The sequence below is a fragment of the Ambystoma mexicanum genome, chromosome 2p, assembly GCF_040938575.1.
Source record: "Ambystoma mexicanum isolate Mex_15411 chromosome 2p, UKY_AmexF1_1, whole genome shotgun sequence".
In the NCBI taxonomy this organism is placed as follows: domain Eukaryota; kingdom Metazoa; phylum Chordata; class Amphibia; order Caudata; family Ambystomatidae; genus Ambystoma; species Ambystoma mexicanum.
The window spans coordinates 806,876,710-806,903,830 of record NC_090923.1 but is presented as its reverse complement, the minus strand read 5'-3'; the positions used below and the strand labels follow the sequence as shown (position 1 = coordinate 806,903,830).

At 46.1% G+C, this 27,121-nt stretch overlaps 1 protein-coding gene across 1 annotated transcript in view; it reads left to right on the top strand.

The window, feature by feature from the left end:
• Positions 1-27,121, top strand: part of AKT2 (AKT serine/threonine kinase 2) — a 1,087,541-nt gene that overhangs the window by 490,006 nt on the left and 570,414 nt on the right. Inside the window, exon 6 of the mRNA XM_069644479.1 lies at positions 4,105-4,236. Coding sequence (XP_069500580.1) covers positions 4,105-4,236 — 132 coding nt within the window. The remainder of the gene's footprint in view (positions 1-4,104; positions 4,237-27,121) is intronic.

Here is a 27,121-nt window from a genome sequence, read left to right as displayed (position 1 = left end):
CTTGCATCCCCTCCTAGGCCTACATTGAGCTACAATGGGGTGTTCAATCCTTAGTGCGCTTTACTAAAGAAACTGAACTAGCACTCACCTGCAAACGTGAAGAAATGTTCAAAGACGCTGCCTTGCCTACTACTTCCCTTCCTTTCCTTCCTCAGCTCTTGGTCACTGGTCCCCATTACCCGTTTGACTGAGAGGCTCATTTAGAATAGGGCTGGACTTCTTTAGCTTGGTTAAGCAGGGGTTAACTAAAGTTATAAACGTTGGTCCGAAGTTTGCACACATGTTTCAGATGTTTCTACCACTTTTGTGTTACTTTAAAAGTGTTATAAAGTATCTTGTATCCTTTTGATATTGCATCTATTCTGTGTTTAATGCTATTGTGTGATAGTACTTACTTTACTTCAAAGTTACAAGCTTTAGTGGATACAAGCTGTCTACCCGGCGTGGCCCAGGATTTAATTTCCTCATATGTACTATTTGTTAGAAATCCCCAATGGTAGCTTTACGTTTTTCAGAATGGGTTCGGCAGGTGGACATGATACCATTTGATCCTGTAGGTCGCTGTTTCGATTTGCTTATTGCTTTAAGTAAGCTGCACTGAGAATGGGCACGCGTGGCTGGCTGACATACCCGGGAGCAGAGGTTTGGAGCGTGAGGGAGGGGTTAGGCGAGAGTTTGTGTGCTGCTGCATACTGGGACCTTTTGTGCTCTCATCCCACCTGTCTCCTCACCCTGGAGTGGTGCAGTTCATTGTGGTGCAGATATCTTGGAAGCCATGCATCCTAGGGCATGGACCTCGTTTTGTTCCTCGGGTCGGCACTGGTCCTTCTACAACCACATTGATGCCAATTTCAGGCAACCGTCTCATGTGTGAGGGTGCTGAAATCTAGGGAAAGGGATGGGCTGTCCGAATGTCATGTAGCTAGCAATGTCCGGAGGGTCCTAACAGGCAACTAAACAAAATTTGGTGCAGATTGGTGAAACAGTGTGGAATTGTATAAGGAGCAACGCTTTGCCACAAATGCAGCCACAAACAATTTTTGCCTTTTTAGATGTATAGATAAAATAAATGCTTATTTTTATTTAACTCCTAGTGTGCAAGTGTTACATTGAACTAGGTTTATTCTCTGAGTACTGCGTGCCCCACTACAGCCCTCATCCCACCTAGACTAAGCCTGGCTGCTTGGCTATTGCTACCAAACCGTTGGTTAGCTCACGCTAAAACGGGTGGTGCCCTGTTCATCCAACGTTGGGTAAGGGGAAACCTAGTTTCACAGGTCAGATAGTCGGAACGACTGATCAGTTTCCTCTTAACATGTGAGCAGGAGGTAAGCTAAGTTAAGCTGAAAGCTTTACTTCCCTTTTAAAGGGTCAGGTCAAAAAGTAAAGAAAAAAGAAAACTGTGGAGGGAAAGTTGCAAAAAGAAAATGTTTCCTAACATGCTAATCCCCGTGGCCATTCCCACCCACTTTCGGTCCATACCCACCCAAAAAAGCTCCTCATTAACTTTTTGAGCTCGCTTTAATCAAGCCTTACAATCAAACTGCGCACTCAAGTGCCTGCCATTGTTTTTTAAAGCAGTCTTCCAAGAGTTAATGTCCTTACTTGAGCTGGTAATTGCGCTACTGGTGTAATATCTTAACCAGGTCTGCCTTCAGCCACTCGAAAGCTCTGTGTTTCTGTTGGGGAGAATTCTCAGAAATGTGATGATTCACTCCACCATAAACTACTTTTTCCCAGAGCAGTAAAGTGAAATTGACTTCACTTACATTTGTAACTTTCTAGAACCAGCACACATTAGCTTGTAATAGGGTGCTGGAGGGGTAACATAGTATCCCCTTTGTCTAGCTTCTCAGGTACAAAAATGTATGTTAACCTTTCCCCACTGAATGGCTGGTGGAAGTGGTTTCTTTGTAACAACCATGGTGTGCATTTACCACGGGCTGCGTTCGCAGCTGCAGTAAAGCACCCAAGGGTGCCATTTTTGTCAAAATGGCCCGGCCTTCTTTTTTCGCCATTTCTTTGTGGAAAGGTCCATCTTGAGATTTACTCTGCGCGCCAAACCAGGTTTGGTCCCATTGTTCGTTTTGCCTTTGGTGGGATTCACAAGTGAAACCCGCCTCTGGTTCCAGGGTGTCTGGGGTACGCAGGAAGTGAGGGAGGTACCCGGAACTCCTTGTGCTTAGTCTCCTAGGAGACCCAAATGCACCCTGTAATGATAGGCTGGCTGACTGTCTGGCAAGGACAGCCACCCTGCTGGGAGATTGACAGCTAGGCTGGAATGAATGGGAGAGAACTGAATAAAAGGCAAGTCTTTTGGCTTGGAAGGCAGAGTCGACCACTGGACGAAGGAACCGAAGAAGAGCTTGAAGAGGACGCCTGCTGCAACTCCTGGACTGTTGGTTTGTCCCGTAAAGCCCTGCTGCAGTGCTGAAATGCCAAGTTTGCATCGACAGAGAAGCCCCTGCAAGGACTACTTTGCCCCTTGAGTTGGTGGGACCAATCCACTGCAAAGTAAGCCACCTGGACATCCATCCCAGAGCTGGTTGAATTTCCACAGAGTTGCTGCTGGAAACCGTATAGCCAGGGAGAGGAACACCAGATTGTGTGCATTGCTTTTAAGCTGGCCTATAGCTCCAGGAAGATCCTCCGGACTCCCAAGAAGCAGAATTGACCGAGCCTGAGCTTCCTCAACAGAGTGCAGTACCCCAGAAGCAAGAAAAGTCAATCTTGACAGCAAGGAACCGCAGTGTTGCTATTTGCGGAAGACGTGAGGAGCTGAAACACTGAACAGCCACTGAAAATGAAGTTTGCCGGTTGCAAGTTTTAGACCGTCCCAGTGCATTGCAGGAGTCCCCCGACATCCTCCCTCTTGTCCCCACGACTGAGGCCCACGAACAGTGAGATCTGCAGAGCTGCACAGGAACAGGAGTCATCTACTGCGTATTTTCTTCATTTTAAAGGTACTGTAAAAAAGTCTGAGAGAACTTAACTCTTACTGTAGAGTTGTGTGCATCTTCTACTATTCACAAGTATAATCAGTTTGTGGCCCTACATTTGATTCTTCCTTTCTTCAAGGACTTCTGAAATATTGTGCAAAGACTTTCTACTTACCTACAAAGTAGTGCTTCAGTTTACAAAGACTTTTGCCTATTGACTTTGGCTTAGCCTCTCACTGAAAGACTCTTATTGAGGGGGATCTGAAAGTATTTGCCTGCTTACGAATATTTGTGGTGTCTTGTTTGTGCTAAATAATCTTTTCCTTTGACTTATTACTATATGATCCTAAATGCAACAGTGATATATTAATGTACCCAGCACCCTAGCAATTGAAGTCAACGGAGGGTGTAGGTAGTGTCTGTGGGCCATCCCAAAAGGGTATCTACTGATTTAGAGATATTAAGAGTGTGTATTTCATTAAGTGTATTTGAGTGTTACTATTGTATTGCTCCCTTCTGAAGAAGGCTTATTCTAACTGACTGAGAAATAAATTAATAATTGTTTATTCAAGAAATCTTGAGTGTAAGAGTTTATTTGAATACTTGTAACTGTAAGTCTCTGGGTAACTACACTACAGACAACATTGATCCCTCTTGAGATAAGCCTGGCTGTTCAACACTCCACCAAAACACTGTAGTACAAGCTTATACCAAAGGTTTGGTTTCCTATACCTGTAGTCAGTTGTTTTTAGTGTTCCCAGAGGGTACTGCATACAAACTTTGCCTAACAGTTTCGTACATGGAAGTCCTGTTAAAAACCAGCATTGGAAAAGCCAACAATTCTGGCTTGTTTAAAAGTATTAGGCATTTCCCACAAACTGCTATTTGATGCTCAGGCACTTGCACCATTTGGAACCTGCTACCATCAATTTCCAGTTAATACCACTATAGCGGGGCCTGGCCAGTGCCTTTCCCACGCCTACACATTTGCTGTTGCAGGTAGTATTTGCATTTTGCCTGCTAATGCTTTAGGTTGAAAACCGAGGACATGGAGGTATGCTAGCTTCCCTCCTCCTTTGTGTTTTATTGTGATCACATTTAGCAAAAGAGGGCACTCCATACTGATAAGACTGTGATCACCTATGTTGTCTTCTTTTTCTTTCAGACCATGAATGATTTTGACTATCTTAAGTTATTGGGTAAAGGCACCTTCGGAAAAGTCATTTTAGTCAGAGAAAAGGCTTCAGGGCGTTACTATGCTATGAAGATTCTGAGGAAAGAAGTGATCATTGCAAAGGTATGTAGCCTCTCAATTTACTTCTTAGAACCATGCCAATACTTTGTGACCTAGTTACAAAATAGCATCTAGATTACCATTGGAATTGTTCATCATATCTACTAAACATGTACTGTCTATATTTTCTTTGTTGCACTTTTTGGGATTGACTTTCACTCCAACTCTGCTGGCTTACATAAATATTTGTTTTTTTTCTGGGGGGGGGGGGGTATAATTTAATGTTTTTAAGAAAACTACCTAAAAAATAAATTACTCAGTTGCAACCACAGATTACTTGGCTGATTTACTTCTCTAAGCAAGAGAATCCTGTAATATTGATGACATTGACAAACTGGCACTCTTTCCTTCGCTTACCAATGCATTTGTCATGACACACAAGTCGAATGAACCATACTTTATTTCCAGCAAGCAATCAACCACCTGTAGATGTGATTTATTTTTGTTACTTCTGTTTTCCCTTAGTCCTTTGAGAAAATCTGATTATTCCGAATTACTGCCCTTAGCATTTATCACAGATCTTTGTTTGTTGAACCATTATGTGCCATTGCATTTGATCTGGAACTCTGAATTTGATAAACTCTCCCAGATCATCAATTGCTGACCTCTCGTAGGCATGAGGAAGAGATCCTTCACATACTGCAGTGGATTGAGACCTCTGCTATCTTTCTAGTTAGACTTAACCTCTTAATTCTTGAGCAACGGATAGTTTAACAAGCATTTACATTTATGTTGCTTGCCCCTTGTTTTTTTACAGTGATGCAGTTGCAGTCTGATTTTTTTTTTTTTTTTTAGGTTTACAAAACACTGCATCACATGTTCAAAATTCTTCACCCGCCTGGTATTCAAACCTCATATCCTGGTTCATTCCTGTCCGTCCTAATGGCCTGGTTATGTTTGTCTCAAATATTTAACGTTTGAAAACTCAAGGCTACTCCACTAAGGTTCGGAATGTGTAAGACCAAAGACTTTATCCACCCCCCCCCCCCCACGTAAATCCTTCTCTTTGCTTGTATTGCTCAAACATTAACCCTACACTTGATTTTATTTTTTTAGGCAGCAAGCTTTACCAGGGGAATTTGCTTTTCATTGCATAAGCAGGGTCCATCCCATAACCTTTGTTTTCAAATCTTGTCCTACAAGAGACGGTATCTCTCAATTACTGCAACCATTTTACTGCAACCACCTAAAATATCAACCTTTTTAAAAAACAATTATTTTGCCCCCCCTACCCCCCCTTTACACCCATATATATGTGGTAGAATGGGTATAGGAGAAAATGGAAGTCGAAGGGGTTGTGAGGGGGGTCTCCCTGCATATTTATGGGGTGAAAAGGGGGTCGAAATAAGTCATCATTTTAGGGGGTCGCAGTAAAAGGTTTGCAGTAATTGCATACATCACAAGAGACCAATCTTTGCAGATTGGAAAAAAGGTCACCATGCTAAGTTATTTGTAGTGCAACATCTTTGAATTGTTCACCCTTTTACAATTTTACAGCACATTTTTTCTACTGTCCTCTACTTCCAAGTTCTATATCTTGTAACTAGCGCTCGATGCCTACGGGTTAAGCGTGCTTCTATAAATTAAAAAATAAATACAATGTATAAAAAAAAATTACAGGACATGTGATAAATTTGAAAAAAGAAAGCTCTGGCCAGCTGGGGAGATTGATAATATTTTCTAATTAATTTTAAGAGCGCCTGGCCACCTTTTTTGCAATTGAGTTAAAGCTCCTAAAATGTAATAGATTGTTTTATAAGGTAAAATATAGCAGAGGTGGCAATGGAGTGACTGGTGAAGGGGGAGAGCATGTGTGTTCTAGCCTTAAGACTAGTCAATGCGATCAACCATTGATCCCAACAAACAAAATGAAACACTACCTTTAACACATAACTATTCTTAGTATTTAAGGACAGCTTCAAAGTGGTTGACCTTCAAAAATTATATTTAGGATAAGAATATTCAAAATAAACGGTAGACCTATATAACTGCATATGCTTATATGAAAATAGTGCAATCATCCTTCGAAATCTTCAAATATTTAAAGGCAGTGGGCTTAGGCGACAAACGCATCCATCACAGAGGAGTCCCCAATCACATTCACAGGGAGACCCTTGCAAGTCTCTTTTGATCCTAAAACTGCCGCATTCCCGTAACTCCAGACCTCAGTAAATCCCATTAACCGTGTCACTTTGTCCCAACAGTCATCTACTAATACTGAATGCCAGACTTCTCCGGTTCATGCTCTACAAACATACCTTAAGCATAGACAATACCTGTATATTTCACTCCGTAACTCCGCTTCAAAAGAAGCCTGTAATCAAAGCTGCCAAATTGTAGTTTAATTTTGATATAACAAATTTAAATATGATAGTCTGCAACCTAGAATGGGAAGTAGTACTCCACTTCAAAGGATGACCATGCCAGATAATTAGTAGCAAGAGATATCACAGGCTGTTAAACGATGCCCACATACCACTACAGCAGCAAGATGAGCAAATTGCCACAATCATTGTCATGCATAGATTTCCGGGAAGTAATTTGAATGTTTAAAGAGCGCAGCACTACTATCCCAGCAAAGCTACAAAGACCTCAATGGCTTGTTTCAGTACTAATCCAACAAATCTGAGGCCACGTTCAACCACCAGCGCCCCATTTCCCCTATAAAACTAGTTAACCCTTCACACAAAGTTTCCAACTTTTCTGTCAGGCGCTGCTGAGCAGCATGTCAAAATGTAATCAATATGTTGGCCCCAGATATCCTGAACTCAAAATGCCTTCCCCCAACAGGGCGTTGTACTTGTTGAGCTGAAGCAAGGAAATATAAACTAGTGAATAAACAAACGGTGGACCACACTGATTTTACTGTCAGCTCTTGTTGAATATCTAATTTAATTTTGCTGATCAAGTTACCAGATCGCCTCGGAATTGCATGGAATTTCTTAGCTTGATCAATGATTGCTTGTCAGCCTCCGCATATGTGCTTTGAAAGTACTTTCTCATCCTTTCAGACCTACACAAGCAGTCTTAATTTTTCCAAATCCAGACAGCATTCATTTGATAGAGTACCTGAGCAAGCTCTAGATTCTGGATGTGAACTTTTTTTACACCATGTAATAGAAGATCCAATCTTTCCTCTGCAACCACAGCTAAAAAATCTGGGTAAGTATTTTTCACTCTTCCATGAAACTGGTTAGTCAGCAGTAGTCATTGCTGTCACTGGTGCCTTAACGTTTACATGTAGCCCCTTTGCGTACATGATTAAACAACCATACCTTCAAATACAGAAATTCCTTTTGGAATGTTCCACACCATTTTGGACCCTTCTGCCGCCATCAATTGCCTCCGATTTAGACTTCCACTATGAAACAGAGAATTGCAGACCGCTTCTGCCTAGAAATTATTTATGAAACTGGAGAAGAGCCTTAATATTGTTTCTTCCTGTCTTAATTACTCTGTTATTGTGTATGCAACGTCCTATGTTCATACTAAGGTCAATCGCAGCAACGCCCTCCTGAAAGACACTCTGTACTACCAGTCCAAACACCAAAATATGTATGCTGATGGTTATCAACCTATATTTTTTTATCTTGAAAATGGCTCTGATAAAACATCATTTTCTTGTGGATGAAGATTTAGAGATGTGCTCATATTTGGCTGCTAGAAATGCAACCATCAAGTAACATGTTTTTGATCTTTCCGAGAAGCTCCAAACCCCTCGCACGAAGTTGGCCCTAAGAGTATTCATGAAATGCCTGGCACCAGTGGTGGTACGTCTACAGGGCATACACGTATACCCATACCTGGACGACTAGCCGGTACCCGCTTATGAGAGCTGGGCAACGAATAAACGGAGATGACATCCCGACTATTGACGGATTTGGGGTTCTCTTGTCAACTATCCGAAGTCCTGCTTACCGCCATCACAGAACGTGTTGTTCCTGGGTGCCAGACTCAATACAGTGTCTTGCCTGGCGTCCCCCTCGGAGGAGAGGCTAGCAGCCATTCAAGGAAAGGTGCAATGGCTATTCTCAATGCTTTTCAAAACCTATATCAAACATGACTTAAGGTGAGGCTAAGAGCCTGCACCCGCTTAATCCTTGGCGTGCCACTAGCATCAGAAGCAGCACTGGTCTATGGGTCAGCAGCCTATTTGTAAGATATCTCACTTGGGATTCCCCTTACTTACATGCTTTCACTGTTAGAGGAATTTCTCAGCTTCTGGATTCGAAGTACCTTCCTTTCTCCTTAGGAAAATGGTAAACCATGTTGGTTGATTGCCCAAGCTCTGCTGAAGTATCGGTGTTGGCTTCAAGCTGAAGTATCTGTCTGACATGCCCTGAACACCCTTACCTCAAGACCATTAGGTGTTTTTAGTAACTCCCAAGTGAGATGCTGTCTATTTTGCTAAATAGGAAATGGGGTGGATTTGGGTCCACTGCCTACTCACTATGCTCATGTCTGCATAGTTATGGATGTACTGGACTATTCAAAACTACATTACATATGTAAGCATGTTTGATGGGATCAAGCTGTTTAGCGTTAGGCAATGCTGAATGGTAGATGTTGGAATTAACTCAAAAGCACTGAAACATTACTACTAAATCTCCTTTGCTATATAGCTGCTTTTAACTACAATGCTAATTGGCCTTGAAGAGCCCATTTGAGCACTAAAGCGCTTTGAGTATAATTATGCAGTGTTCAGCATTACAGTTGCTGGTTAACGTATTGCGCTATGGACTGCCCTTAAGCATGTTTCACACTGCTACTCTTTCTACCTATACTTAAACATAACGTAATATATCCTTACAGGATATAATGTAGGAATCCCTTTGCTTAGCCCCTTCAAGGCACTATATTGTACTCTGCCTTCCAAAGCCAATGCTGAAATAGTTCTATTATGAGTGGAAATTCTGAAATGAGTTGGTGTCATACCTAGTCCTCTTACCCCTCAGGGCAGAATGGATAAAATCCCATGACATCTCCCCTTGATGCCATAAGAGTGGAGTGACTAATTCCTTCTGTTTGTTTTAATGTGTTTTTGTTATTTTTTCCTACCACTTCTCCCCTTGAACATTGACACCTGTTTTCTAGGCATTCCTAAATCCAAACCTCTTTTAGAGTATATAGTGGTAGTCACATTTGTCACCAATTAGTGCTTACTTTGTGCTTCACTCTTTTGGATTACAATACATATTAGACATTTTGCACTTTTTTCTGTACAAACTTGTGTGTTCTAGACATGTTTTCACGCAGTATGTCACACATTACCGATACTGGGTGTACAATGACCTATCTAAAGTCACTAGTTAGATGGGATTACTTTGCTATGCTTCTTAGTGTGGCTTTGTATTTCACTTTGATTACATTTTTGTATGGGTTTATAGTGATAAAACCGAAATGAAAAATCTCAAACAAAACGTCTAAAATAAAGTCGCATTTTTTTTTTTATGCCGTTTATTCGAAATGGGGGGCTTCCCCCCTTTTTTTTAACCATTTGTTTTTTAAATCCCGGACCCCAAAATAAATATATAATTAAAAAAAGAGTAATTCGACTTTTTTTTTCGAGATTTTTTTTGGGACCTTTTTGTCGTTCGAGATTTTTGTTTCGAGATTTTGACCGACCACCTTTTGTATGATGTACTTTGTTCTGTTTCATGCATGAATAGGTTTAGAAAACCACCTGGATCCCACTGGAAAACATTTTAACTCTCGCCGTCAGTGGCATTTTAATTTTCACTTTTTAGTTCAAAACTAGAGCTCTCTCCTGTTGACTCCGAGGAGCTTACACCTATACTATTTGTGGTCACATTTTGCATGATAGTATCTTCATTTTCAATTTCATCAACATTTTGATAAAAATCATTGGCAATAATGTCAGATATACTATGCAAAATTGCATTAGTACAGGATTGTAAAGACATATCACTTTAAAGTAGCCAAGGGTTTCTTTCCACTCCTAGAGCAGGATTCACATTTGAATTGGATTGATTGGATCTCTACACTTTCTTGTTCAAAGGAATCTTTACCATTTTATCATCATATATCTCAAGCTTGTCCACTCAATTCCCCTATAACTAAGAAATCCCACGAATGTCAAACTATGATCCCTGCAAGGCTTTAGATCTCTGAATTCTCCTAAGAGTAATCATAGCAAGACTTGGCCAGTCGCCAGTGCAATCTATTTGGAAACTGAATTCCAGGATTGTATCCTATTGCAGATCGCAGTAGGGACAATTATTAGATCGCTAGTTCTAAATACCATTAACGGATTCTCAAGTGTAAAAGCACATTCACATGGTTCCCTTTAACACCACAGTGTAACACGTCACTAGGAATTTGTCTTCTAGCAACACATATAGTCTAGGAGCTATGCTCTTCACATAACCCACCTTTTGCCTCTGCTTCCTATTGATCCCTCATTATTTTCTCCTGTGCCATTATGTAGTGTTTCAGCTTGTAGTACCTATGTCCACCAATGGGTGGCCTTGCGACTGTCTGTATTAGGAGTAAGGTTTGTTCACTTTCCCTTAATTTAAATCTATTTGGTAGTAGATTTAATAGCAGAAGCAAGCACTTAACTGCTCTTGCTATCTAATATGCGATTCATCACCTGGACTGCATTATTCTGCGTAGCATAGTGTCAAGTGTATGTTTAACATGTTCCATTAAGTTCCACATGTTTATTTATGGACGGGAGTGGTTGTCCAGGGTTTGAAATTGCCAGGAGCTAGCATCCCAAAGGAGCCTGGTTAGCTTGAAATCAACAACTACAAGGAGCTGCTTTTGACCCCTCCAGGCAAGTGGTGCCATACAAACGGTTATAAACAGTGTAGGTTTCGGAATGTGTATAGAAAAGAATAACGGACGCCCATAAGGGGCATTTAAAGCATATAGATAAAATCACCACCAAACAGTTAGTTTGCATCTTACACACAATTTGTATTTGGGGAATACTGTGTACTAGCTCCTTGTTTCCCAGAGGTAGCCCCTGCCTAACGGCTGATGCCAGATACCCAGGGCTTCTTTTTGCTCCTGGTCAACAAATCCCAATTTCTATCACTGGTTGTCTTCACATATCTATAGCTTGTGATGTGGTTTTCTTACTAGAGTTGCTTCACAATTCATGGACGTTGGCATGCGCACATTTTGAGCAACGCATTTGTGCATTCAGGTTTAGGCAGATATTTATTCACTTGTGAATAGGTGTGCTTAGCTTTGCTATGCTTGAGCTATGTTATGGCTGGCTGGATTTTGGTAGGAGTTTACACCACTGGTTACTTGCTGGAAAGCCTTTTCTGCTTTGTAAAATTTCCAATATTTATGTAATGGACTAATTGGACCCATTTCAAATCCTTTGGTTCGAGGTCCCAAGATCTAGAATGCTTGGTTCTAGACTTGGTTAGAGAAGTGGGTTCTAGAATGTAGGCTCTAGACTCTGGGTCTATTTTACTAGGCCAGGGTTTTAGATGGTTCTAGGTTGCAGGTGCAGTGTATTCAACCTCTCAAATCTTTACCTAGAAAGTCCCAGTTCCTGATTCACCTCATTTTAAAGCTTAAGGAATGACTTGTGTTGTATTTCCCAAGCCCCAGTGTTCATCAAGCCAAGGTTCTGTCTGTGAAGCTTGCCCTTGGAAATGTCTATGCACGTACCCGGCTCCGATGGGGGAGGAGGGAATCTGCAGATCTCTCTCCATGGGTCCGCGACCGCTTAAGAGCTACTCCCAGCCCCCCCCCACCACCCTCTTATTTATTGAAATGGTTCAGTGGATTGTTGACTCGTAGAGGGAGGTTTTTTTACCTTCACCAGCAGCTCACAGTTTGCTTAATTTACAGTGGGAGTATTGAAATGTGCCTTCTTGGATGGAAACTGTTTCTGCCAGCTCCTGCAGGTAACAGTGGCGAAAGATTTGTTGCTGTGCTGTATAAAAGCCATGCTTTTTCTAAATGTAATTCTGTGCATGTATCCGGAACACGTTTGAATTATATCGATGTGTGGTCATTATATTATGATGTATTTCAGTGCTGGGATTCCCAGGACTGAATATTTTTTTTAATATATTTATTAAATGTTCATTTCTCAAATCAAACTCTTACATCAAACATTTAAATATAATTCTCCCATCCCTCCCGCCACCCCATTCAAGGTTATCCCCCCCTTTTCCATTAAATTATGTTTTGTTCGCTTTTCAACACTTTACAACAAAATAAACAACCCAACACAATATAGATGTGTATAATAAGAGCATTTATTTTGACCTCTGACCCCTACTCCCCCGCCCACGGATGCAGCAACATCCTGTCAACCCCTCACAACAATTCTCTGGGAACGTTGCTTTGTTTCTCCATGATCGGGGTCTACTCCTTCCATATAAAAGACACAGCAAGGGGAGAACCACCCCGTCCGTATCAGTCCCACCATGCCTTCTGAACACCCCAACACTTAGCCTAAGTGCAACAGCTTTGCCTTACCATTATTCCAGAGTCCCCAAAAAGGAAACCACCCCATCTCCAGTTGTGACCTCACACCATGGAGTGACGCCGAGATGCTTTCCATCCTATATGGCCCATTCCAAATTTCAGCAGCATTTAGTCTTTTCCAATACATCGCTACATATGCCCTCGCTGCCACCAGCATAAAGTGAGCCATGTATATAAGGGACCTCCACAACCCCCTGACCCCCAGACCGAATAAAATCAGTATGAGGTCTAACCGTCCTAGCAAACCGCTGCCTCTTTTATCCATCCCAGTACCTCCCTCCAAAACACCTGTGTCTTTCTGCAGGACCACCAAATGTGACAATACGAAGCATGTTGTCCACACCCGCGCCAACAACTCAGGCTTACCCGAGGGAACATTTTGGATAGTCGAATTGGGTCGTATTGCCACCTGTGCAACAGTTTTAGCCTGTGCAATTTATATTGGCAAGCTATGGAGGTCTTATATGCTCACCTACACATTCTCAGCCAAAGGACATCATCTATTTCGCACCCAAGATCTCTACCCAATTCAGACCAGAGACTTTCTGTGCTGCTTCATTTAGCCGCGACCATTGCCGAGTAACGCATCAATATCAGCCCCCTGGCAGATCCCTGGGTTTCAAACGGTGTGAGTCCTCTGTGTTTACAGTTTTCACTTCAGCTGCAGATGGGGAAAACACGTATAGTTTTCCAACGTCCAGAGAGGCCTCCAGCTCCTGTATTGACAGGAATTTCTCCTCCCTCCACATTTGGCCCACTCGCTCCAGCACTGCTTCAACCCAGCTCTCAAACCTGGCCGGGTCGGGGATATCGTACTGCACCGCAGGTTCCAATAGATGACTCAGCGGAGATGGCCACGTGGTATTCCCATTGTTCGAGAATTCTTCGAGATCCCAAATTAGGCCCATTATACTGTGATCCCTGATCCTCTTCAGGGTTTTCCCTCTTGGCGCCCACAACCATTCACCTACCGTCACTGGCCTTAGTAAAAAATTCTCCACGTATGCCCACTGCTTTTCCCCACCCACCCATAGATGTGGTCCTAACGCCCTCAATTGGACCGCCTTAAGTACTGAAGCAAATCTGGGAAGCCAACACCCCTCTGGTCCCTTGGGGGGTGGGGGGAGGGCAGAGTCTCGTAAGCAATTCAGGGTTTCTGTCCTGCCTACAAGAAGCATAGCATGCGCTCTCTGCTTCCCGCAACAGAGCGTCCGGTACCCTGACCGGCAGCATCTGAACTAAGTATTCAGGGAGGAAGTTCATCTTTAGTGCATGCAACCAGCCTCCAAGATATTGTATATGTACCCCACCTCGACATTTCCCTGTATAGCTTTTCCAATGGCTACGAAGTTCGCATCACACAATTCTCCCCCACCCCTCCAAGTACCTTATACTGTCCGTGTGGACATCCATTCAGAACTGCTGCAAGACCTCTACATCCCTCTCAGTAACAATATGGATTTCTGTTTATTAACTTTGAAGCCCACCAAGATCCTATATTCTGCTATCACCTTCCGGACCTTTGGCACTTGGAAATTGGTGGCAGGGTACTGTTGCTGCTGGTTTTGTTGTTGGCGTTGGCCACGAAAAAAGCGTTTGTTGCCATAGGCGCGTCTGGTAGAGGGCTTAGAGATTTGGTCAAGAGTTTTGATAGTATCAAACTCTTTTTTTAGCCATCTCCAGAGCCTCATCCACTGCTTTCCCGAAGAGGTTAGAGTCTTCAACAGGTTTATTTATTAAAGACGCCTGTGCCTCCAGTTTGAACCCTGAGTTGCGCAGCCATACGTGGCGTTTTAGGAGTATTCCCTGAACCAGGGAACGTCCCGCTGTTTCTGCAGCATCCAGAGAGTTTTTTACAATACTCTGGTTGACCTGGGTTCCTTCGCCAATAGTTGTTAGCAGGCGTGTACGTAGAGGTTCCGGCGCTTCTTCGGCGTCTTTGCGCAGTTTGGCGCAATGCGCGTCCGCATAGCTAGCGAGCAAAGAATTGTTGTTCGCAAATCTAGCCGAAAAGGCAGCCGAGGATGTAACTCTTTTTGCAAGGGCATATAACCTCTTGCCCTCCTTGTCAGGTGGTGCCTCATTGGTGGAAAGTGGTACCCCTGCCCTCTTTCTTGTATTGGTTACTACCAGGGAATCCGGGATGGAATGTCCTCTGATGTACAGCGGGTCTGAGGGTGAAGGAGTGAAAAGTTTTTCAATTCTAGGATTAACCCTTCTGATTAGTGCGGGTGTGGACAGCGAGGGGATGATTCTTCTCTTCACCGAAGCGAGGAGGGGAATGGTCTGACTGACCGGGGGTTTCTCCTTAATTACTCTTTCTACAAAGTCTAATTCGGGAGAGAGCTCCCCAGTGTCCAGTTCGAAATGTGCTGCTGCTCTGCGCAACAGGGCATTGAATGTGGGCTGATCGTCAATGGGAGACGTGTTTCTAACAGGTGAATTGTCAGGAGGATTTAGGTTCAGGACATCAGTGTCGGAATATACTGATGGGGATTGCCAGGGGTGAGAAGGTCCTTCTCCTGGATTTTCTCCGAAGCCTTCTCCTACCAAGTCTGGGCTGTCTTCCAGACCTTCCTCCTGGTTCCGTTCCTCTTCATCGTCCATAAAATCATCCTCCTCCTCCAAGTAATGTTCCTCCCCAGTGAGGTCATACACACTATGGAAGTCTGAGGCTGTGTCCTGTCTCGAAATCTTGGCCCTGGGGTCCTCCTGAGGCCCTTCTCTTGTTCTTTTGGGAGTGGGCGGGTTCTGGGTATTCATAAACCTCTCCATTCTTTCCATGCAGAGATGAAGCCTTTCCATGGTTTCATGGGGTACCCCTGAGCGGTCTAGCGGGGGAAAAATAGTGTCTTGTAGCTGAAAACAGCTCGACCTCTCCCACAACGTCGAGGAAAGTGTCCCGTCGCCCTCCGAAAAGCCTTCAGGTGTGTCGGGGGTCCCTTCGACTGAAGGGGGTAGTCCCTGCCTTTCTTGGGGCTTTTTCGGCGTGTCTTTCGACCTTTGCGTAGCGCTCGACGTGTCTTTCGGCGTGCGCTTGTGGGCATCAGCTACCACGATCCTCGCCAAGCTCTCAGCGACTCGTTTGTCAGCGGAGGGCTGTGGTTTCGACGTTACGGGTGTCGATCGCTCTACGGCGGCATGCGCTTTCTGCTGATGCGCGCCAGCCGATGGTTTGGGGGCGGCGCCCTTATTTGCCGAAAGCCCAGTCGCTGGTCGCGGCTGCGGTTGTGAGAGGGGCTTCGAACCCGAACGGTCCGAGGAGGCCGCCGGTGGAACCTGCGTCTCCTTGGGCGCTGATGCTCTCTTCGCCTTCGACGAAGAAGAGCCATGGGTTGTGTGCTTATGTGTGGACTTGTGTGCGTCAATGTCGCCGGGGTGTTCATCACCATAAGCAGGGCGTGAGCCGAGCCCGTCGGGGCCGGGGATAGACGACGAAGCGCGTGAGCGCTCTTTAGGGGGGTTTTCGACTTCCGTAGCGGAGGTCCTGTTGTCACGTTCCTCGTCACTGTCAGTGGTAGCAACGGTGGGTGAAGCATCGGCCTTTGACATAGCCTAGGCCGCCCACCTCTTGACCCTACGGTCTTTTAGAGTCTTTGGCTTAAGAAGCCGACAAGCCGTGCAACCCTCCTCTTTGTGATCGAGGGGCAAGCAGCGGTTACACCGTGAATGCTTGTCCTTCCAAGTGAACTTGCCCTTGCAAAGCGGGCAAAACCTAAAGGGTGTCCTCTCCATAGCCGAGGCAATAAATCGTGATAACCACCCCAAGGGAAAGGAAGGGGAAAAGGAAAGGCATTCTCAGAAAAGAACCAGAGATGTCCCACGACCCCCACTCTCCCTACTGTATATGGCCTGCGAGGCCATGCCACGTGTTCGGCAACGCCGAAGGATCTCCTCCGCTCGTCCCCTCCGTCGAAGATCTTGCTCGGCGGAGACAGCTTCACAACAGCGTCGAGGGAGGGATCGATATGTTCTATATTAAATAGGAAAAACGACCAAAGGTCGAGGAGATGAAATCTGCAATGTCTCTCGAGGAGCTCCGCATAAAGGCGACCAGTAGCTGGGCGGAAAAAACAATCTGAGGGACCTCGACGCGTGAGGGATTGTGGGTACAACGCACGTCACTATAGGGATAGTGTTTCAGACACGCCTTGTTGACGTCCCTTTTCGACTACGAAAAACAAAATGCAATACTCCGCAGTGACCACTGGATGTCGGACCTATGCACAGCATGTGAATCTAAGCAGATACAACCATCAGAAATGCTTTTACGGTAAGTAATGCATTGTCATCTGCATGCATGTTCAGTTTGAATTTCCTCTCCCTAACCCTTGTATCCTCGACCCGTCTGTGTGCCGAGTCTTCTCAGCAAGGGTTCCATTGACAAGGCAAACAAGGGGGCATGGGGGATAACCCTGCCTAGTTCCCCCTGCACAACACAAAAGCCTGGATATCTTACCATTCACAATCACCCTTGACTTCAGATCTGTATACACCGCCTGGACCCCATTGAAAATCCGACCACCAAATTCAAATTTCTGGAGAACCCCATACAAAAACCCACATCCCACCCCATCGAACGCTTTTACTGTGTCTAACACTAGGAGTGTTGGGGTACATCCCTTCCCCCCCTAGCCCAGTTCATAAGGTTAAGGGTCTTTCTCATTGTCTGACCGCTGCCTCCCAGGGATGAATCCCGCTTGATCCGCAGAAATCAGTTGAGTTATAAGGCCCTCTAGCCAAGTGGCCAACAGCCTCATGAAAATCTTTACATCAACATTAAGGCGGGCGGCCAGCCTTTATGACCTACAGGACCAGGGATCTTTTCCTTCCTTGGGTATCACTGTTATTTAAGCTTACGAAAATAAAGAAGGGCTTCTAACCATGGCCATTACATGATTAAATAATGTCACTAGATGGGGAACCAGCAACCCAGCAAACCCCTGTAAAAACGTATAGTGAAATGATCATCCCCTGGCACCTTCTCTGAAGGCAAGCGTGCTATGGCCACCGTCACTTTCTCCAGCCTGAACGTATCCTCCACCAAACCTAGCATTGGGAGCTGAATGCCCTCTAGGTACCGTTTCACCTCCACTGCTCAACAACCCTGTCCACCGTGTACAAGTCTTCATAGAAGGCCTCGAAACATTTGCATATCTCTTTCAGAGACGTGATAGGGCCCTCCGATCCCAGTTATATCCTACACCCACCTCCTCCCTCTGGCCCCCGAATCCTAGCTGCTAGCCATAGCATCAACCTTGTCTCCTTTCTCAACGAACTTGTGCTCCAGATACTGCAACCTCTTAATCACACTACCGATTTCCATGTTCCTCAGTTCCTGCCTTTTTCACCTATATACTCTCCCGAAGGTCCCCCTCCAACCCATTGCTATCTTGCAGGTACCGCTCCAATTGAGTGATCGTATTCCTCAGCTTATTACCCAATCGATTCCGCTCTTTTCTTATTGGCCCATTCCCTTATGAGAAGCCGCCTCCAAGTGGCCTTTGCCGCAACCCACAATAAACATCTGTTCACTTGAAAATGCTCCTCTATCGCATCTCTTAGCTACCCCTTGAAAACCGTATCCTTACACCTGTCGTTACATCTCCAGAACGAAACCCGATCCATACAAACCATGTCACGATCCGTCCACCCTATCAGAACCATCCCACATGATGCCGCCCTACCCAACATTTCCCTATCATCAAGGCCCAAGTAGTCTATTCTTGTTTAGGTTCCATGCAGCGGCGAGAAGAAAATGTACCCCCTCTCGTGTGGGTCAAGACCTCTCCACACGTCGACCAACCGCAGTGTCTTAAGACTCCCAAGACCTGCCCTTTCCCCTGCGCCAGACCACCTCTCGCTTCATCCCTGGGAGTCAGCCTGTCTATACTCTGGTCAGCCCACAGGTTCAAGTCCCCCCCTAAGATTAACAGGCCTTGCGCCACCTGGAAAATCTGCCCCAATGTCTGAGAAATCCCAGCTGACCTTGAATCGGGTAGCACATCAAATGGCATCCGCATTCTCCTGATGTGCCCAGAGACAACCAGTGCCATCCCCCTTCCTCCAGACCGCTATCTATTATCCCCAAGTTCCGGTGCAGCACAATACACGCTCTGCCTTTCTTCAGCCCTCAGCCTGGTTACTTGCAGCCTGAGAAAATCCAACCTAGCCCCCAATGCGCTTAGTGGGAGAATTAATTCCCTTTACATTCAGCATGCCAACAGTTAAGCTGTCCGGGCATCCTCCCCTTCCATCCACTAGGTTAGTCATAGTATGAAAAGTACCTCCGCCCGAAACCCCTCGTACAGCGACATTCCACCCAGACCGTGACCCACCTCCCATTCTGCCACATGCGTAACTTCCATCCTCTTCCCCATATTGGAGGAACCGGACTATAACTGACCTGGTACACTCCCTCCACCACCTCTGTGCGCTCTCTCAAACTCAGCATAATTTCCTTGATCCGCCATGAAGATGGCATTGATCAATTCCTTGACCTTCTTGGCCACGTCTCCTGCTGTCCCTCCTTTCTGCTCCTTCAGGCCAAGAATCTAAAGATTGTTCCTCCTCTACCTGTTCTTGAGGTCATTCATTTTCAGGATAGCATTGTCTTCCCTAGATTCCAGGTCAGTTAGTCTAGCTTCATACCTCATGTCCCTTAAGTCCACCTGCAGTTGGTTATTTTCAATACCCTTCAATTAGTCCTCCAATATGTCCGCCCTCCCCTTCAGATCTGATCTGGAGGCTTGTATCACTTCTGATGGCTTTAATCTCCTGCAAAATGTCTGAGGTCATCTCTTGTAAACTGTGTTTGACCCTGTTCATCAGCAGACTTCCGTTGTGGGCCTGCCTACTCACCCTTCTCCATCTTTGGTGGTCTTCCTGAATTGTTTCAGCACTTGGATTTCAAAGAAGGATCTCTGCTCCAGTCTGCCAGGACACTTTCCCTGCTCGGGCCACTCTGCCGGTTCCAGACACTTTGCTGCAGTCTACAGCTACTCCTGCACAACCAACTCTGTCATGCAGGTCCATGTCCTCTGTGCCCGGAAGTCTCTGCACACGCCCCCTCTTCAGACTCTGTACATTCTATCCACCTGAATGAGCTACCAGCCTTGATCAGGGTGAGCAATTGCCCTACCCCTGTCCACTCCTACCTCCAACTCTGAGGTAACTCTAGGTTATTTCACCAAAATCAGGACCCTCTGCCCTATCTTGAGACTACTCGCTCCACTGGACAATGAAAGGGGGAATCTCCGCTCTTTAGCCCTGTGGCCACTGGCTTCTAATCCCCTCTTCCACCACCTGGAGACATGTGTAGTGCAGTGTCTGGAGAAGCCCCACCCCCTCTAGTCCTGGTTCACTCACTGCCTCAGACCATGGCGTATGGACCCGAGTGAAGGGCACTGCGCTGAGAGGCCAACCCAGAAACCCACAGAGCAGGCCCCTGCATTCTTCCCAGCCACCCAGTCACCACTTGTGGCAAATCAGCAGGTCTTCCCCCACATTTAGCACTAAATTGCTGCTCCTTCTTCTGAAGGGTCGTTGCTTTCTCCACTCTGTCGGATTGCCCGGTCCTTCATACCTGGATCATGCTTGATTGTGTCATCCTGTCTGCCGCTCCGCAGGCGTCCGGCTCTGCCCCTGGATCTCTGCGCTACGTCTGCTGCAAGCACCTCCTCTGGAGTCGGCAGATCCCAACTTCAGCCACTGCTTAGTCCTCCACCCTTCTATCGCGGACTCTCTAGCTGTCGCGGACTCTCTAGCTGTCGCGGACTCTCTAGCTGTCGCTCACATTTGGCCCTGCCGGCTCAGCTTCCTGGGGCTAATCTCGGTACGGCACCTGACGGGCCAGACAGTACCACACTCCCGACTCTGCAAACTTCTCTCTCCGGGCCTGTGGCTGTTTTCTTTGTCTGTGCTACTGTTTTCGTGATGTCAAGCGATCAACTGCATTTTCAGTAATGTTTAATTAAACTATGTAGCGCCACGTTTCCTGGCTATTAAATTGAGCAAAAGCTAGTCATCTTAATTTATCTCACCACTTTGTTGGCGTATTTCAGCTTGCCATCTCCATTTGTAAAACGTAGCAGAAAGCAGGGGAGTTGCTAGGTCTGGAAAAACCCGGGGCTATGCTGATGTCGGCACTGTTGGGACTGGGGGCTAGCTAGCCTTTTGGCTGTAGTTCCTGAGATTCTATCCGGGGCTACAGCCAAAAGATCAGGGGCTATAGCCCCCTTAGCCCCCCCCCCCAGCAACGCCCCTGGCAGAAAGTAATCTCTTTTGTTTCCAGCACCTGTTTCAGTAGCTGAATACTTACTTTCTTTTAGCTGTAGTGGCTTAAAATAGCATTTCATATAGCCTTTTGTTTATTCACTTGGCATGGAAGAAGCCGTAGGGGATGGATGGCCTATGTAAGCTGATCTGCAGCCGTTTAAACGTTATTTTAATTGGCCCATCAGCTGAGAGCCTCGGGAGCACTTACTGATTTCTGTTTAGGTCTTTGCATTTTATCTAGGGCTAACACGCAAAGACCTACGCTTGTAGTTTCTGCATGTTATAACCACATGTGGACTGTATTTGTTTCAAATACTATGAATCTATGCTAATCGCATGCTGCAAAGGATAGCATACACTCTGCTTGTAGTGTTTAAAAGGAACCTCTTCCTTTCAGCTGTCTGTGCACATGTTCAGGGATTGAAATAAAGATTGGATAAGCAGGAGCTAAAAGCAGCTCTTGCGTATCCAGTGTTAACCAGTGACGAGGAGCTATCGCCACGTAACGAGGAGCTAGTACATAGGATGCACAAATCTAACTTCTACATAAAATACAAACTTTTAATTGTCTATTATTTATTACCCCTTGTGCTTTAAATGTCATTTAGACTCATCCTAATGTTTATTTATAGATTGCCCCACACACAGAGTTACATTCGTGCAGCGGTGTGTTCAGCATCAGTTGTTCTGGCGAGCCAAAAATAGCTCCTGGTAGTTGTCAAGCTCAGCAGGCTCTTCTAAGCTACAAGGAAGAGGTAAATGGCTCCCAGCTCCCCTCAATGTCGAACTCTGCATGTTATGGGCCTAATAATAAATGGGAGAGTTTTATTTTTTATTTTTCCATAACTTTTTATTTGCATTTTTGAACAATAACACATTCCAACATCAATGTATTCCCTCCTCACCGGCCCCTCCCCCCTGATCCGGGTGAAGTCCTTGTGCAGTCAGAATCCCTTCAGGAGCGGAAGTGCCACCATTGTCTGTCCTTCTCGCGACTCCCCTTACTTTGGGTCGCGTGTAAGGCTCCATCATATCTCGTCCTCGGGCCAGTCAATTATTCCTAGGATGCCCATGCTCCTAGGGCACCAAGCTTGCCGTGCCCCTTCCCTCGGGTATCTTATCAGGCATGACCAGTCTGTGCTAAATCTTTTATGGTCCCCTTGGATAGAGTAGGTGAACCACTCCAAGGCAACAAAGCTCCAGATCTTTGCAATCCACTTGTGATCCTGTGGTGGATCCCTTGACTTCCATTTACGTGCCAGAACCAGCGCCACCATCATTATCACATAGAGCTTACGGCCTGCTTTGGATTTGATTCCATAGTGTGCCGTCAAGGGTTATCATTGCAAGCCCTTTGTTCCCCTTAGTCTTCACACCTAAGGCCTGCTCGATTGCTACCAGCATGCCCCCCTAGTTCTGCTCTATCTTGAGGGAAGTCCCACCATATGTGACTCCATGTTCCCTCGCCTCTGCATTACCTCCAGCACTGCCAGGATGCCCCCAGGTACATTCTGTGTAGCCTAGCTAGTTTCAAGTGCCACTGAAGTATCAGTTTCAGCCATATCTCCCGAATCTGGAGAGATCTCAATAGTTTGGGGATGTGTTCCCACAGTTTTATCCACTCTGTTTTCTCTATTGTACCCCCAGTGGCATGCTCCCATCTTTTAATGTATGGCCTTGGTGGAGGGTATTCACCCAGCTTTATATGTTTGTATATGGATGCTACCAATCGGGTGTCCCTTGGATTTCGGTTAAGGTAGTTTTCAAATGAGGTTAACTGGTGAGACCCTGCTTGTTTTATGGAATGGTGGAGCAGCCAATGCCTCAGCTGGACGTAGCTGGACCAATCCTTTTCCACTAGGGCAAAGTCTGATTTGCATTGGTCAAACTGTTTGACCTGGTCTCCAACGAACATGTCCCTGAGTTTGAGACAACCCCCTGCTGCCATGAAAAGAATGTGGATGTTTTGAGTCCTGGGGTAAATTGCGTGTTATCGAATAGCGGTTTCTATGGTGAGGGGAATGTGGTGATGTGTGCCCTCTTCACTGCTTCGTCCCAAGCCTCCCCCACAACTGATGTGATGGTGCTACTGTAAATCTGAGTAGGTCTGTCCATCCTGGATTTCCATAATATACCCTCCAGGTCCCCCCGCGACTGCTCTGTCCATGGATCTCCAGGTCTTCCCTCGGTCATCCTTCTGGCAATCCCTGATAGCCCTCATCTGGACGGCTGTGTAGTAGACCCTGAAATCCAGTTCCCCCAACCCGCCTCAGGAAGTTGGTGCCTTCATAAGTTTTGCGGCCATTCTTGGGCGTTTGTTCTTCCACATAAATTTAGAGGCAATTTTGTGGAGAGATCTGAAAAAATCTGTGGGGAACACTGATCAGGATGGCTGTGAAGTAGTAGTTGTGGTAGCATCACCCTTTTTAAGACGTTTAAGTGCCCCAGCCATGTTATTACCAATGAGCCCCAATCCACCATTTTGGATTTAAGTTTCTCAAGGAGGAGAGGGTAGTATGCCTAGTATAGGGTTTCCAGAGATTTAGTCAGTTTTATACAAGTAAGTAATAGTGTAATTCACCCACCTCTAGGGAGAGGATTTTTTGAGGCCAGACTCTGCTGCGTTCGTGACGGTGAGGTTGAGGATTTCAGACTTGGCCAGGTTTATTTTCAGTCCTGCTACCGCTCGAACCGGTTAAGTTATTTTTCGATCGCCCCCAGGGAGGTCTCTGGTTTGGACACAGTAAAAAGGATGTCATCTGCAAAAGCTGTGATTTTATGTGACCGCCCCCGAAGGGAATTCCCACAAACTCCTCGTTCACTCGCACTGTTGCCAGGAAGGGTTCAAGATGTAACACGCACAGCATAGGGGATAGCGAACACCCCTGCTTCATACCTCGGCTAACTGCCACAGATTCGGAGACTTTCCCATTAATGAAGAGCCGGAGGATCCGCGGCCCTCACCTGTCCCAGAAAGCCGGGTCCAAACCCCATCTTCCTCATGGTCGCAAAGAGGAATCCCCACTCCACCCCGTCAAATGCTTTCTCGGCATCCATCGGCATTAGGAGAGCTGGGGACTCCTCTTTTGTGGGACTTTTCGATCAGATGGATGATTCTCCTAACATTATCCCCGGTCTGGCGGCCCCTGATGAAGCCTGATTGATCAGGTCAAATCAATTTGGGATGGATGTGGTCTATTCTGGTTACCAGAAATTTCGTGTGGATTTTCGCATCAACATGTATTAGGGCAATAGGGCGATAGGACCCGCATTCAGTGGGATCCTTGCCTTTCTTGGGGATGAGAATCACTTTCACCTCTTCCATTGATTTCGGGATGGTCCTGTCCTTACCTATTTGGTTGAACAGGTCAGTGAGTTGGGGGGATGAGTAGTTCTTTAAGGGTTTTGTAAAATCCAGCAACAAAGCAGTATGGCCCCGGGGACTTATTGATAGGGAGGGCCTTTATTGCTGGCCAGACTTCATCTTTGGATAACTTACTGGTAACTTTATTTCATTTAAGTAGTCCTCCTGGCACCCTGGTAACAGGTTATCTGAGCTGTAGAGGTTAGAGTAGAAGTGAACAAACTCCCTCTCTGTCTTTATTATTGGTGCTAGTCTTCCCTCCCCTGCATTTTACTTTCAAGATTGTTTTGTCTGTTGCCTCCCGCCTCAGCATTCTGGCCAGCAGGCAATCTAACTTGTTCGCTTTGATGTAGTATTTTTGCCTGAGCTGTAATAGATTGCATTCCGCAGCCCTCGTTTATAGAAGGTCTAGCTGGCCATGAGTAGCCCTATACTCCCTTTTGATTGCTGGAGTCTGCGATTTGCCTATCCTGGCCATTATCCCCTTTAGTTTACCGGGCCTCCTCTAGCCTCAGTTCCCTACCTCTTCTAGCTTTGATCGCTATTATTCTCCCTCTAATCGTTGCTTTGAACGCATCTCATCTGACCTGCGGGGACGTGTCCTCGACCTTATTTGTCTGGAAAAAGGCCTAGGCTTCTTCCGCCACGTCTTGGACTAGCATTGCGTCTTTAAAGAGGGGTGTCGGGTAGCGCCATCGCCACAGCCCAGGAGGGGAACAAATCCTTTTTAAAGTTAGGGCTATTGGGGCGTGGTCTGAGATTGCAATAGGGCCAAGACCAATGCTAATAACCCTTCCCAGCAGTGACCTAGAGACCCAGCTGTAGTCGATTCTAGAATGTGACGGGGGTGCATGCGAGTAGAAGGTGTACCCCTCTATTTCCCTCCACGCATCCACCAGCGCCAATGAGTGTACCTTCCCCCTGAGGTCCTCGGACAGACGACCCTGCATCCCTGGGGAGTTATTGCTCCTGTCCGTGTTAGGGTCCCAGGCCATATTGAAGTCCCCGGTTAGTATGATGGGTGTCTTTGCAAACTTTTCAAGGGAGGTCAGTACCCTTTGGATGTTGGCGTCCTGCTCGGCATTGGGTGCGTATACTGTAACTACCATGTAGTTTTCTCCCCTCCGCTCCCCTACAGAGCTACCGCCAGGTATCTCCCCTGATCATCTGATTCTGATGCAATCATAGCTAGGTCCAGCCCGTTTTTCATTGCCAGGACGACCCCCCTTCCCCCCCATTTCTTGTTGGGCTGCGTGGCTTGATACTTTCTTGTGTAATCCCAGAACTTTATTCTATGCTTGTCGTGGGTCTCAATAGGTGTTTCTTGCAGGGTTATTGCGTCTGGCCATTCTGGTGTAATATACCTCTGTATCTTTTTCCTTTTGATTGGAGAGTTTAGCCCATTGACATTTAGGGATATGATCTTCAGTTTATCAGTACTGGCCATTCTGTCCTTGGTGGAACTGTTCCCATTGGCTGCATCTCCGTGCAGCTTCTGCAGCATTCCCTCAGAGGGCCCCCCCTATCCTTGCGCACCCTTAGTTCTACTGTCACGACAAACCCTGGATCTCTTCCCTCCCCCCCCAAAAACTTGGCTGATTCAACTGGCCCATGGTCCCCCTCGAATCGTGGTCTCGAGAGTTGAACCCTAATTACTTTCCAGGTCTGCACCATGTGAGATCACCCAATCTCCTTCCCAGATTCCCTTGTTCTCCCCTCCCCGCAAGGTGCCTCCATTGGCTGGGATCTGATATTGCGGCGCATGCAGCTGACTTAATTTACGCCCTCCCCAGGCGAGCTGATCCTCAACATTGCTTCCTTGCGCTGTGTTATCAGATCAAAGGGTCGACTGGGGTTTCCATTAGGTCCCCCTCATTCCTAGCTAGCGGGCTCTTGAGAGTTGGTCTGGTGTCCCACTTCTTGGTCCTTTTGGGCTTGGCCGTGGACCACTCCCACGGCTTACGGATGTTGTGTCGGGCTGCTGGTGAGGTAGTTGGTAGTTGCGTTTCGTCGTTCGAGGCCCAGCACCGCCACACCTTGTTCACAAGTCATAACTTTTTGTTGTTTCCCTTGCCACTCGAAGTGCAGAGCAAATGGATGGGCCCATCTACATCAAATGTCACTGGCTCTCAGGAATGCTAGGACTGGGGCCATCTTCCTCCTTTTGTTGAGGGTCGCGTGTGCCAGATCCTGGTACAGAAATATTGCTGCTCCGTTATAGGTAATCTGATCTGCCTTTCTGGCGCTGGCCATAATTTGTTCCTTTACTGCGTAGTTGTGCAAGGCTACTAAGACATCTCTCGGTCTCGCCCGTGGTTCCTGTCGGCGCGGGCCCACCCTGTGGACTCTATCAAATCGGATTTCCATACTTGTTTCGGCGGCCAGAACATCTGCAAAAATGGACTCGAGTGCTTGGGGTAGATCCTGGTCCTTTGTTTCCTCCTATAGGCATTTGACTTGAATGTTAGATCTCCTAGACCTGTTCTCCAGGTCCTCGGCTTGGAGTTTGAGGTTAAAGGTGGTTGCTGCCAATGTTGCCAATGTTTCCAGCAGAGCATCTGCTTTCCTCACGTCATCTGACAGCTCCTGAATTGCTCTCTCATTAGTATCCACCCTCGCCTCGTTTTTATTAATGTCCTTCTTTAGCTCTTGTAGGCCCTCAAGGGGGTCTTGTCTATGATCTAGGTTGTTTGAGGGAGGAGTGTGTTACCGGTCTTTCCTGCTCTTCTTGGTGGGCTAAACTCTTGAATTTACGAGCCAGCCTTT